A 14,611-nucleotide genomic window follows, 5' to 3' on the forward strand; every position below is an offset into this window, starting at 1 on the left:
TAAAGAATCTGAATTTGAGTTGGGTCTTTGAAGTGTGCAGGAAAATAGATAGCAGTTGGGCTAGAAACGACTAGCCTATTGGGTCCTATTGTGGATCATTTGAAAATTTGGCCTTAAGGAAGGTTATTTTAATAAAGGGAGCAGCAGGAAGCCACTTAAGGCTTTGAGTAGGGAAGTCCTCAGCCTGGCAAACTGGAATGGTTAGGTGACATTAGGTCCCCAGAGAAGAGCTAGGCTATGGAACTCAGGATTTACGCCCACCTCCTGGAGCTCCCTACAAGCAGCTTCTGCAACTCACTGCCGTGTCTCCAGTGCCTGCGGCTCACATGCACAAACAGTGGCCAACGGGATGCAGTATTGACAGTCCAACAAAGAATGAATGAGGCTCTGACCAAGGGCGGGTGGACGAGGATTCTTAGGGCTTTCAGTTGTAGCCTGTGAACTATACGTTTCATCTTGGATTAATAACAAACCCAGCCTGAGGAGAGCCTTACACATTTTACTTATAGGGTGACTATTCAGAAGTCTAACATTGTGGCTCCTGTTTGGTGTCCTAAGAACTTCTTCTGAAGTGTTTGAAAAGGAAAACTCTACCAGCTGTGAACACTCACCTGTTCTAACCCAGAGGTGGCTCATAACAAATCAATACTGAAATCACGAGCTTTTATAACACATTTTATCCTACCTTTTGATTGTATAAAGATCCCAACATTAAGAGCTCTTCCAATCCATTTCTCTGATTAAAAATTTTTTAATTGTGAGCTCTTTCTTCTGACAAATTCTTCTTCTTATAAAGAGAAAACCTGTTTTTGGCTTATAAAAACTGTGTTTTTATGCCTCACAGTAAAGGAAGCCAAAAGATAGAACACCATTTAGATCTGATTTTGCTATCTCTTTTGTGGCCATGAAATAGGACTTAACCTTTCTAAAACTTTGTTTTGTTGTTGTTGTTTCCATTAAAAGCCAAGGAGATCTTCTTGAGCCCTTTTGTATTTACTAGTTTGCAAATTTTATATTCTCTTGAAGTTCGGCCTCCCCCCCAACCCCGCCCCGCCAATGATCAAAATATTTAGTATTCTGCCCAGGGTAATGCAAGATAACTACTATAACTTCCACTTCAGTGAGGCTTTTTTTTTTTTAATCATTTACATTCTTCTCTAGCCACAATATATATTTTTTTGTTAATCATTTATATTCTTCTCTGGCCACAATAGTTAAGTATTTAATGGCTCAAAGTCAAGCAGAAGGAAGTGATTATCAGTATGAAAGTTCTATCCTAGGGTGAGTTATAATTCTGTATTTTACTGGAATAAAGACATGTCAGATTCATCAAATTTACTGCTTTTCAGCTGAGACTTTTTTATCGAACAGTTGAAAATCCTAAAAATTAACACCAGAGCAATGATAGAGAGGGAATAGAATTAGTAGAGCTATATGTATTATATGTCTTTCAAACGAACTCTTAAACCCATGTCTCTACCTTGTACAATAGTCCCCCTTTATCTGCAGTTTCACTTTCTGAAAATAAGTCCATGGTCAACCTTGGTCTGAAAATAAGTGAGTACAGTACAATATGATATTTTTAGAGAAGAGAGACAGAGCACATTCACAAAACTTTTATTACAGCATCTTGTTAGAACTGCTCTGTTTGCTTATTAGTTATTATTGTTAAACTCCTATTGTGCCTGATTGATAAATTAAACTCTATCATATGTATGTATAGGAAAACAATACTGTATGTAGGTTTTGGCACTATGTGCAGTTTCACACATCCACTGTGGACCACATATTCCCTGAGGATAAGGAGGGACTACTGTGTATAAATTAAAGACCAGTTGTTGGTTGACTTCAACCACTAAGTAGATGAAATTACTACCACACCATAGGAACTCTAAGCAATGTTACGGAGAGATGTACCAATAGGAGATCTTAATGTATAATCAATTAAATTAGATCAGTATTGAGTGTCTCTTTCAGAGGACATAGACAAAAAGGGTAAGGCCAGGGGAGAGATTGAGATGATGAGGATGGGATCCTGCTTGCCTATCAGCTTCAGCAAGAGCCTTAAGTATTTAGAGGTATACCTGAAGGCTGTGATATAAAGGAAAAGCCTCTCTCCCACCTCTAGAGGAAAGAACTGGACTGATATTAGGGAAATGCATTTGACCTTTAATTCATCACAACCAGAACTATAAAATATGAATGTATTAGTCAATGAATTTGCTCATTCAGGTAGATGATCCTACATGACTCGGGGGGTACAACAGAGGGGACTGTATGTGCATCAGGTAGGAAGCTGAGGGAGGCTTCTGAAATCACTTACTTTCAAGCTCAACATACTTTGATAATCATTTAGAGTGATTCACAATCAATTCCCTTTAAGACTTTCAAAGTCACAAATTCAAACAGTGCTGATGATGATTTCCACCGGTCTGTATGTATGAACTAGGGTGAGTAGAGACATGAAGTAAGCAACAGTAAGATTTCATTTAATGATGTTGAGACTTAAATAAAGTGCATGATACTGGGGAAAGATAAAGAGGGCCTAGTCTAGAGCTAGGGAGTAATGGACTTAGGGGGTGATGGAAGGAGGTAATGATCAATTGGTATATCAAGACCAAATTGGAATGGAAATGCTGATAATCCTAGTCATCTTATGTGATTTTCTCATTTTAAGTCACAACATGGACTAACCCTTTTTTTTTTTCTTTCCAAATGTGATAGGAAAGCAAAGATATCCTGTTAGTGGATCTAAACTCTGAAATCGACACCAATCAGAATTCTTTACGAGAAAATCCATTCTTAACAAATGGCATCACCTCCTGCTCTCTTCCTCGACCAAAGCCTCAGGCATCCTTCTTGCCTGAAAATGCCTTTTCTGCCAATCTCAACTTCTTTCCCACCCCTAATCCTGATCCTTTCCGTGACGATCCTTTCACACAGCCAGACCAATCGACACCTTCTTCGTTTGATTCTCTCAAATCTCCAGATCAGAAGAAAGAGAATTCGAGTAGCTTGTCTACTCCACTGAGTAATGGGCCCCTGAATGGTGATTTTGACTACTTTGGTCAGCAATTTGACCAGATCTCTAACCGGACTGGCAAACAGGAAGCTCAGGCAGGCCCGTGGCCCTTTTCGAGTTCGCAAACCCAGCCAGCAGTGAGAACTCAAAATGGGGTATCTGAAAGAGAACACCCTGTCAAATCCTCCCCGAACCCTTTTGTGGGAAGCCCTCCCAAAGGACTGTCTGTACAGAATGGCGTAAAGCAGGACTTGGAAAGCTCTGTCCAGTCCTCACCACATGACTCCATAGCCATTATCCCACCTCCACAAAGTACCAAACCAGGAAGAGGCAGAAGGACTGCTAAGGTGAATTGTCTTCTCCACATATCCATTAGCAGTGTGCATGTTCGGTACCAAAGGGTGGTGTGATGCAAGCTCTCTTTCCTGCTACTCTCGTAGTTTCCTGTGTGGCTGTGAAATAGAAGGTGGGATAAGGCACTTTGGTCCCCCAGGAGTACTCTCCTCTAACTGCTGCTGTTTTGAAGCATCTCAGCAGTGTTTGTCGCACCCTGCTTTCTGTTTGCATGTCTTGTCACTTATGATTCAACTAAACACAAGTTTTTCCATTTTTAATGCTGCTATGCTTCTGTGCCTCTGGTAAGTTGATCATCATGTTCTGGGATGGGAGGGCAAGAGTTCTTGTGATTCCCTTTGTACTTCCCTGACACTAACACACGCCCTGCACACCCATCGTATTGCATTAATGTCCATGGTGGTGGTGTAAAAGTCTCGAGCTTACCTCCTCTTTTAATACTCACTAAATAATACATAAGCTTAGAAAAAGCCTATGTATTTACTATTACCACTGTGATCTCAGCTTTATTTAAGAGCAATTTAAAATGCAGTTCTCATAGGTGTCTTTTTTAACCTCTCCTAGGAATATGTAGGCTTGCCTGGATTAAGACTGTATGACCTCTCTGTAGACTGACTTAAAATCCAATGGAATGTTCAAAAATATTTAGGATGCTTATTTATAGCTGCCGCTTTTACACACTTGCTTCCCCAACTTCAAGCTTTTGGCTGATGAGACCAGACCAATGCGAGTGTGTAAATGAGTATAATAGATTTTACATTGCAAGCCCTAGGTAGTATCAGACATTAAGACTCAGTAGTCTGTCCATTGTAGGAATCTGTGTCTTTTTTGGGGGGACTGTTTTTCTGTAGTAGTTGATGTTTATCCATCAAGAAAAACGTTTTCCTTTTTATGGCTCTCAAATTTGGGGTATAGAGCAGGAGACAAAGTGAAGCTGTATTTCACTGTGAGTAACTGAGGCTTCTCCCTGTCCTGTCAGTCTTCAGCCAATGACTTGCTTGCATCAGACATCTTTGCTCCTCCCGTCTCAGAACCTTCAGGCCAGGCGTCACCCACAGGACAATCTACAGCCCTGCAGCCCAACCCTCTGGATCTCTTCAAGACAAGTGCTCCTGCCCCAGTGGGGCCCCTGGCGGGTCTAGGTAGGTGCCTAGAGATAAAGTTAAGTATGACTCTTTGCTTTCGCTCATAAAATGATGATGCATCGGAAGACATTCCGTAGTCCTAGAGGATTCTACAGACATAAGATCTGAGCATCCCAGGGAGCCGTTCTCCCACTTTTACTCCTATACAACCCCACCTCCATTTGATATTCTTGATTTGTACCTGACATTTGGCTCCTCGAGGCAGCATGAGACAAGAAATTCGTTTTCAATATTGCACTTACTTGAACCGACTGGTCACAGTTTCCCGAAAGACAATTGTAAGGGATTCTAAACTCAGATGAGCTTCAGTAGCAAAAAGGGGTTTACATGAGAGAGGTTTGTCTGTCATCTGTAGCAACGCGCATGTCTTCCATATCTTTTGCCATAATAGATAGAAGGCCTATGCCCTTTCAACACATAGCCTTCTTGGAGGAATATATGCCCAAGAAGGATATAAGGTCATAGAGCAAAAGTCGTAGGTTCTGGGCCCAGCTGTTCCTAGGTGTATGGCAAGGGTGGGTCAGGCACACATCCTCATGAGTCTCTGAATGCTTCTGCCATAGCAGCTCCTTGCCAAGATTTTGGCTAGCTTGAGTGTTTTACTGAAGCTAGAGTATAAGTCCTAGAAAGCCAAAGTTGAAAAAGCAGAGAAATAAGTGAAGAGATGGAATTTTATCAGACACCTGGGATATGTTGATGCTCTTAATTCCTAAACGTGTCATTAGCTTGTGTGAGTGGCTGATTACTCTGTGGCAGGACAGTGGGGAAGTCCATTTGACTAAGGGCTGGCCTTGCTATCCATCATCCACAGCCTACAGTTCTTTTCAGATGCCATGATACGGTTTTCAGAAACCCCGACAATAGTTTTGCTGTCCTGCTATGGACTCTTTATGTTTCTGCTCTTGGCACCTCTACAAACTCCAAATGGACCCTGGCTTGGGAGGTGGAGGACTATAGATGAAGAAGAACTGTCCTCTTTTTTGGTAAAATTTGACCAGGGATCCTGGCTTTCTCTGCCTTCTGAAGTCCGTCGTCACAACCCTAGTTTTGTTTTGTTTTGTTTTTTACCTCTCTCTATTGTTTTCCTACAAAGGAAAATATTTTGGTTCTTTTACAAGAAATCTGTATAATCATATCTAGAATAGGATGGCCAGAGGTGGATTGTTACTCAACTGCTGAGTGGCTGAAATTTGTGAGGATATGAAAAGCCAGCTTGTCCCAGGTCTCTGCTCGCCTTTACTCCATCAAGTGGCTCTCTCTAAAGATTTCATGTTTCTGGGGGGCTTCCCCCTTTTTTCATTGCTCTTTTCCCTGCACCCCCAAGTGGAGCTAGTTGGTATCCTTTCCTCGCAGAAGACCAGAGTACTTGCAATGCAATGTCTGCAGCGAGATCGCATCACAGAGCTTTGTATCTAATATCAATGCCCTTAAGAATTTTTGCAGCCAATATTTAACAAGTCAGCCCGAAAATACAGCTGGACGCTATAACTGTTTATTTATTCAGACGAAGTGAAGCTTTTTGGCTAGGTGCCCCTGTTGAGGCCTTGGGGTATACAACTGCAGAATACTGATGATTGTTCCAAGTTTGGACATGGGACTCAAACTGAGCTCTACAGTATAGTCCCTGTCCACTAGCAGGGATCCTCAGCCAAACCATGGAAGGTTGTAGGTCTGGCTTCCGCTAGACCCAGCTGGGGGACTGTCTCCCCTGGAGAACTGGGGGTGGGGAGAGGACGTTGTAGAAAGCTGAGCCCTCAGCTTCAACTTGCTACCCTGTATTTTAATCTAGCTTCAGAAGGTCATAAAATTAATGTTCTATACCCACGTCCCCTTTTTCCTTAGTCCTTGGCCCTACTTTGTCCAGCTGGGCCTTAGATGTATTGAAACACAATGTGTGGAATTTGGTGGGTAGGAATGAAGACTGGTATAAGTGTACACTGGGAAGGCCTTGAATTCCTGGCAAATGTAATATTTTTCACTTTTTTTTTTTTTTGAGACAGTCTCACTCTGTCATCCAGGGTGAAGTATAGTAGTGCTCTCTCAGCTCACGGCAACCTCTGCCTTCCGGTTTTAAGCCATTCTTGTGCCTCAGCCTCTCTAGTAGCGGGGATTACAGGTGTGCACCACCACACTCAGCTAATTTTTATATTTTTAGTAGAGACAGAGTTTCACCATTTTGGTCGGGTTGGTTTTGAACTTCTGGCCTCAAATAATCCTTCCACTGTGGCCTCCCAAAGTGCTGGGATTACAGGTGCAAGCCATTGTGCCCAGCCCTAATATTTTTCTCTTTTACAAATACCATTCTCACTAACGTGGTATTTTCCTAAGTGAAGACAAATTGTCTGACATGAAAGATAACAAATTCTACCATCCTTTTTGTACATGAAACTGGTGGAAGTTATTAGTGAATGATCTGGTTTCTGTTAATACAATTTAATTGAACGTGTTTTAAAGTGTGAGCAACAACTTTGTTCAAACTAAACCCATTTTTAGAGCCTGTATTGCAGAATATAAGAGAACTTTTCTCTTGATTTGTCATGAAAGGAGTATATTCTTCAGTGAAAATTAAGTCTAATTTCTGTATCTATGAAAGAAGCATTTGAATTAACATAGCATTTGAAAATAAAAATTGCCCCGTGCCTTGCTGCCAAGGAAGCAGAACAGGAGAATGGGGTGCCGACGGAGAGCCAGTGTGTTCCTGATTTTCAGTCTCTACCATTCCAGACAGTGACCTTCACAATTTTAATTAATAGCCTGCACCCAGTTTCCTCACCTCCAAAATGAGCATGCTGATTAAGTGAAATGGCCTGTTCTGAAACCCACCACTCTCTGTGAGTACACCATGTGTGCCCGTGGCCAGATGCCCAGCGTGCATGATGAGAATGGAGTCAGGTAATACCAGTGTTCCAGACTAAGAAGCTCGAAGATACAGTCTCGCGCTCCATCACTCCTAAACACCACTTTCACAGTATTCCCTCTTGGAAACATAAACATCCCTAACCCAAGTCTGAAGAAAACTTTCAGAACTAAAGAATGCTGTCCACAAAGCTCAAAGTAAGTAGGTTTCAAGAGCAGAGCATCACCCATTAATAGCTATGAGGTTGAATTTGGGTTTCCTTGTTAGCAGTGACCGTGTAGCTGAATCATTAATGCACTTGGAAAGAGGCAGGAAAGATAGCACCCTGCATATTGGAACAAGATGCAGGGAGCGAGCCTCTCAAGAATCAGAGGTCATCATTGGAGAGACCTGAATTGTTGTGATTTAACGAATTCCTGATAACATAGCAAGGCCACAAGAGATGGAGCCAGTCATGACAAAGATCAGATGCCCCCATACAGGCCATTAGTTACCTTGAAAGATGTTTGTTTCCATTGTCCTCTCTCCCTCCTTTCCTCTTTTAAATTCCCTGTTCTAACTTCTGGCAAGGCTTAGTGAGTGGCACATGGCAGGAAGCACTTTCATTTGAAACAGTCCTCCCAGGATAACATCTTTTCCTCCATTTTTATATATAAAAGTCTAAAACGATCTTAGCATTAGCCAAACTTTATCTTCCCTTTATGTAGCTGTGTCAGCCTTGGCAGCATTAAAAAATGCAGAAACTGAAATGGTTGCTTCAGGATGCAAGCATGTTGAGGCCTTGCGCACGTGTGCGGTCACTGGTTTCCATAAGACTCCAGACATGAGCGAGCTGCCAGATGAAAAGATCAAATCCATGACTCAGAGAGTCCAATGGATTATCTTAATTAACTACATCATAATCAGCATAGTTTGTGCATATAAATATATTCACTTAACAAATAATCTCCTGCTATTGACAGGCTCTGTTCAAGTTTCTTGAATTGTATCAGACAACTAGGGCCCGTATGATAAGGGCTTATTCTTTTGATGAGTAGGTACTTGTAGACTGTATTACCCTTCTAATGAGGAAAGCTAAAAAAGCATGGTAGGAAGAACATGGGCCTCAGAATGCAACCAGCATTTGAATGCTCACTCTACATTGTTAGCTGGCCAATTTTTACAGTGATTATTCTCTCGGAGCCTTGATTCTTCCCATATCAGCGTCAGGGCTTGATGGAAGTCTTAGCTGCACAGAAGCTTTCCAGAGAGTTGTGCTTTCTGAAATTCAAGAATCTTCTTCAAGCTTGTCTCCTGATAAGTACTTTTCTTCCTCTTTCTTCAGGTGGTGTAGCTGTCACACTCCCTCAGGCGGGACCATGGAACACAACATCTTTGGTCTTCAGTCAGTCCCCTTCAATGGTTCCGGGAGCCATGACGGGTGGTCAACCTGCCGGTTTTGGTCAGCCCGTCATTTTTGGTACAAGTCCAGCTGTTTCAGGTTGGAACCAGCCTTCATCCTTTGCAGCCTCAACTGCTTCTCCAGTGCCTGTTGTCTGGGGCCCTTCTGCATCTGTGGCACCCAATGCTTGGTCAACAACAAGCTCTTTGGGGAATCCTTTTCAGAGCAGTATTTTTCCAGCTCCTGCTGTGTCTACTCAGCCCCCGTCCATGCTCTCCTCTCTCCTGGTCACTCCTCCGCAGCCGCCTCCCAGAGCTGGCCCTCCCAAGGACATCTCCAGTGATGCCTTCACTGCCTTAGACCCACTTGGGGATAAAGAGATCAAGGATGTGAAAGAAATGTTTAAGGACTTCCAACTGCGGCAGCCACCTACGGTGCCTGCCCGGAAGGGACAGCAGACTTCTTCTGGGACTTCAAGTGCCTTTTCCAGTTATTTCAACAGCAAGGTCGGCATTCCTCAGGAGAATGCAGACCATGATGACCTTGATGCTAATCAACTACTGAGTAAGATCAACGGTAAGCCACTCACCACTCTGCCTACTGTTCCAACAACGATCTCCACTGCCACATGGACCTAAATGAATCCTCCAAATGAACCCTCTCCCACCCACCAAGAGCCTTGCTCTTGCTTCTTTTGGTAATTGAGGATTACGGAGACAACTTGACCATTTACCTTTCGGTGGTGACTGATTACCTTAGTCGTTTCTGAGGACTGACTCAATGCTGCCCTCCAGTGATAAGTCTTAAAAGGGCCGCCATGAGTTGTTGAAATGTGATGACTGGTGGCTCTTGGAGGGCTGTATAATAAGGCAGCATCCAGGTTCTGTGACTTTAAGTGAGGGCGTTCTGAATCTCTTGCACTTTAGATAAATATGCATGGCTTTCTCTTCTGAGAAAGATAACAATTATTGGGATACCTAGGGTATGGTCTTGATTTTTGTTCCACTGATGTAAATTTCAAAAGTGTGGAACTAAATTTCAAAGATAAGCTGAATCGGGGACTGGTTTATATGTGGGGAAAGCTTGTCTACTGATTGCCTGGATTTTTTGCCTTATAGAACCACCAAAGCCAGCGACCAGACAAGTTTCCCTGCCAGTTACCAAATCTGCTGAAAATGCATTTGAGAACCCTTTCTCTAAAGATTCTTTTGGTTCATCACAAGCCTCTGTAAGTATTAACTACTAGAAGCTGTTCTCCAAAGTACATGCCACATAGAACTCTGGCCTCCTGAATTAACCTTGCTTTTATAATAGCTTTTTTTTTTTTTTTTGAGACAGAGTCTTACTCTGTCGCCCAGGCTGGAGTGCAGAGGTGCAGTCCCAGCTCACTGCAACCTCCACCTCCCTGGTTCAAGAGATTCTCCTGCGTCAGCCTCCCAAGTAGCTGGGACTAGGCACATGCCACCACACCTGGCTATTTTTTTAAATTTTTTGTAGAGATGGGGACTTGCCATATTGGCCAGGCTGGTCTCAAACTCCTGACCTCAAGTGATCCATCTGCCTTGGCCTCCCTTAGTGCTGGGATTACAGTCATGAGTGACCACACCTGGCTATAATAGCTTTTTGATGGTAAAGCTTGTTTGACTAGGATTTGTCACCAAGAACCCTCACAGTATAAACATTTATTTAAACTGAAGAAAGATTATTTGCACAAGAATGATTATCTTCTGAATTTGAGAAATAATATCACATAGAAAACATCTTTCATATCTCACTTAAACCAACTGGTGGAAGCATTTCAGGAGAAAATTGAGCCAAAATACCATCTTGAAAGGCTTTCAAAAATTTACATTCTTAATTTTTCAACAATAGTTCCATAGCTTGTAAAAATAATACTTCCCATTTGGGGGGAGGCAAATGAAATTCATCTGAATCTTGATTTTCACATAAATAATATGCACTGCCCTCTGCAAGCAGATAGAAACAATCACTGTAAGCCCCATATAATGTCTGATTGGCCTATGACCTAAGTGATTTTAAAAAGAATTTTGGAAGTCTTCATTGTAAATTTTTTTTCTTATGACTGTAACTGTATTTATTGACTAGATGATTCTATCTTCTTAGATGGCTTCTCCTCAACCTGTCTCTTCTGAGATATATAGGGATCCATTTGGAAATCCTTTTGCCTAAATTCTGTAAGTAAAAGATCCTAATAAGGTTATCTCAGGGGTTTTTGTGAGAAAGGGTAACATGGAATAAAGAGTGAAATTTTAATTTTAGAATTGGGAAAAGGTTAAATATCTATAGTTTAGGAGTAATCAACATGTAAATCCATACTTAGATCATTCAATAATGACTAGGCTGGGCACTTAAGAACAGAATTCCTAAACACATCAAAAAAGAACAGAATTCCTAAACACATCAAAAAATAGTAATATGCCCTTGGGGATGTGGATTTTTATCTTATCCCATGTTTTTGGTTTTTCAGTTCTGTGTGGGAAGTAAAACTCAAAACAACACATCACAGGTTTCTAACCTTTTTACTTTCATATTGAAGTAATTGCAAAACAACCTGGTAATAATTTGATTTTGAAGACCTTCTGAAGCCACCATACAAGTCAGTAAAACAGATTATGATCATGGCTCCTCTTACCATTTATTACTTGTGAGCAATCTCAAAGTTAGTCTGGAAGAGTCTGATGGTAGTAAATCTAAAAGTTTTAACAACTGTTAAAGATCTCCTTCATAGGCAGTAGGAGCTCAAAATGAGTCCAAAGGTTGATTTTTCTGTCTCATGGACTTTATCCTAGATAAGTGATTAGATAGAATTACCTTCCATTGAAACCCTGGGAGGGCTCAGTGTAACTCTTTCTCAATAGCAGGTGATAGCAACTTTGTTCTGATCTTAAGAGACTGAATTTAGTAGGAAAAAGAAGGCTCTCCCCATTTTAGAGCAGGTAGGGCAGCTGGTAGGGGTAGAACAATAGAAATAATGAGAAAAAAAAAAGCCCAAACCCATTTTTTTCCAATCTTGTCTAATCCAAACAAGACTACTAACCTGTGATTGGGCCCATCTAAAATATGATGATTTTTAATAGACAAATATCTTAAATGTGGCAACAACAATAAGATTGAGCTTATAGGCATTTAGATCATTCTCCCTCACTCGAGCTATTCCCTAATGACTGTGTTTCCTATAGCACCTTTCCATAACCTGCTTCAGAGAACTGGATAAATCATTAAAAATTTGAATTCCTGGGTCCTACCACAGCACTAAGGAATTTCTCTTTGGTGCCAAGGAAATGCTTCCTTTTAACAAGAGTGGAGGTGATTCTAAAGGTAATAAAGTAGTATAGTAGATAATTAAGAGCTAGAAGTCTTACTAGAGACGCATTCTCACCCTCCACTCAAGGTGAGATATACCCAAACCAATAGAAGAAGTAAACTACACTGGGAGTCTCGATGGATTGTATGGCCTAAATTGAATGAACTAGTCTTCTTTCTGGAGGCCCTTTCTTCTTTAGGTCATGAAGACAGGATAGTTGAGGTCAACCTGATACATCAATAGATTGGGTAAGGGGAACTCTCATGGGATGAAATAATTAACATTGAGCACTTGTGGTAATCACTTTATTAGATGTTCTACATTTATCATCTGCATCAATCCTCACAATACTATTACTGACATCTTTAATAATGACTTGATATTTAATACATTGATATTCAGTTCAAAAATTCTAACCATGGGTTTCTTTCTTCTCCCCACCTCTCTAGGAGCTTGGTCTGCAGACCATCCAGAGGAATAAAAAGATTGGCCTTAGTAGTCTAAAACAAAGCTGATAGCCAGACACATCCTGATTTCTGCCCTTGTTCCAGCTTTGACATATTACCTGTTGCCTTATTTCTCATTGCCGCTTCTACTTGTAAAATGCTTTTCACTTTCTGTCTAGGTTAAAGCTAAACTGAATCTATGGCTTTAAATAAATTAAGATCCTAAGCTCTCTAGCTTAAGTGTGAATGAAGTACAGTAGTTTCCCTACTGAACCCTGACTATTGTGTCCCTAGAACCTTCTAGAACACCTGTCTTCTACCCTCTGGTTGGGAGATGCAGCCACCAAATCCCTTCATATCACACTCTTTTAAATAAAATTTTAAATCCTTATTGTTAAAGTTGTTCAGGGGTTCTGCTTCAGAGCATAAAACCTGAAGGCTACAGTAGAACAAGGCACCTTCTTAAAAGAAGTCTTGCTTGAGACCATCAGTTACAGAGAATTTTTAAAGTAAAATTGAAGCAACTCCAAATTCTCCTTAGACATTTTGGAATCGAATACACTTAAGGACGATTTTAAAGAGATAGCTTCTCTTCTTTCTGAAGACCAGTTTCCCCCAAGGCCAAGACTGTCCTCTTCTCCAAGCTCCTGCTAGCTGTTGCATATGAGAGAAGAGCTTTATTCATCTCTCCTCTCCTTTTTTTTCTGATTCTCTTTTCAGTCAGTTTTGCTCCTGGGTTCATGTAGCATTACTACCCTTTCACAAGCAACAGACTCTCACAGGGCAAAAAAAAAAAAAAAAAAAAAAAAATCTGGAGCCTCTCTTCATTCTCAGTAATTGCTAGTCCCAGAAACTAGAATTGCAAATGGGCACAACCTATATCCTTCCTGTGGAAGAGGAGGCCGTTCTATTGAGCTGAAGTTCCAGAAGAGCAGTTAATGTTCAAGAGAAATTGAACTCAACTCAGCAACAAAGGACTCTATTTTGAAGAGCAGCATATCACAAAGCTAAATGATTGTGCCAAACATATTAGGTGCTTATTTGGGGTCGTGCTAGGCCTTTATCAAGTAACTGGAAAACTTCCTTGCAGCCACAGTCTTATCATTAGTAGGAAGATAAGTGGGGAGGAAAAAGCTGTGGAACAAGTGTTTGGGGTAACCATTTAAAATCTAATGTCTGCAATATTTTTCTCATAAGTTGGCAGCATTCCCAGTTCATTTTCAGTCCTGTTGTAAGCACAGTTCTGAAGGATTTATTCTTGTCAAAATGAGTTTTGTTTTGTTTATGTTGGGTTTTTAATGTTGTCTCTTGACACTTAATGCTCAGGTTCTTGTGGGAGTTAATCAGCCACATCCAATGTTACCTTGAGGGGGAAGAAGAGGGTGATGCTCAGAAGCTAAACAAGACAGTGGTCACATGACCCTCTATTCATTAGCCCCAAGTAGAAAGTCCTGTGCTTTTATGTTTAATGGTAATAGCTGATCATATGTGGCATAATTTTCTATCTGGCTTCCTACTCAGTCACCATAAACACAGACTTGAAATAGTACTTTAAATGTCCAAATACCTAAATGTGCTAAACTGGAGGTAACTATTTCTAGGTAGTTGAATGTTTGAAAGTCATGATCAGCCACACAGCTGTTTTGTACATACTTATTTTCTCGTGCACTTTTCTGTATGCAAATAAAGCTACAAATTTACTCATTTCAATAAACTGGAGTGGCAGAATATCATGTGGTACCATTGATTTATTCTACCTTCTTTTGAGTTGGCATTAGTGGCAAGTTATAAAACATAACAGTCTGAAGTGGAGCAAATGTTAGTTATAATACATTTCTGGATTGTTACAACAATGGAGAGAAAGTGGAAATCCACAAAATAGGACCATGAGTAGATTACTTTCTGATCTATTTCAACACCTTCTTTTCTGTCAAACCCACACGCACTCCCTTCCTGGGAGTGTAAGGAAGACTAGTTGATAAGACTTGCACCAGAACAACCTCAGCTGATGTCCACTATAAAGTCGCTCATTAGTGTACTGTTGGTTCATGCCTCTTACCCTTGGCTGCCTCTTGTTTTTT

General features: G+C 41.0%; 1 protein-coding gene across 5 annotated transcripts in view; it reads left to right on the forward strand.

Moving 5' to 3' along the window:
• The window catches only part of DAB2 (DAB adaptor protein 2), a 54,612-nt gene extending 40,352 nt beyond the window's left edge, over nucleotides 1-14,260 (forward strand). For 4 of the 5 annotated variants that reach the window (XM_074386397.1, XM_074386399.1, XM_010336653.3 and 1 more), the window contains 6 exons: nucleotides 2,725-3,369; nucleotides 4,356-4,518; nucleotides 8,703-9,335; nucleotides 9,878-9,987; nucleotides 10,884-10,954; nucleotides 12,534-14,260. In XM_074386397.1, coding sequence (XP_074242498.1) covers nucleotides 2,725-3,369; nucleotides 4,356-4,518; nucleotides 8,703-9,335; nucleotides 9,878-9,987; nucleotides 10,884-10,949 — 1,617 coding nt within the window. In that variant the 3' untranslated portion in view covers nucleotides 10,950-10,954; nucleotides 12,534-14,260. The remainder of the gene's footprint in view (nucleotides 1-2,724; nucleotides 3,370-4,355; nucleotides 4,519-8,702; nucleotides 9,336-9,877; nucleotides 9,988-10,883; nucleotides 10,955-12,533) is intronic. The other variant, XM_074386402.1, reaches the window with a different exon arrangement.
• Nucleotides 14,261-14,611: the final 351 nt, after the last annotated feature.

Source organism: Saimiri boliviensis, chromosome 1 (assembly GCF_048565385.1).
Source record: "Saimiri boliviensis isolate mSaiBol1 chromosome 1, mSaiBol1.pri, whole genome shotgun sequence".
Taxonomy (NCBI): domain Eukaryota; kingdom Metazoa; phylum Chordata; class Mammalia; order Primates; family Cebidae; genus Saimiri; species Saimiri boliviensis.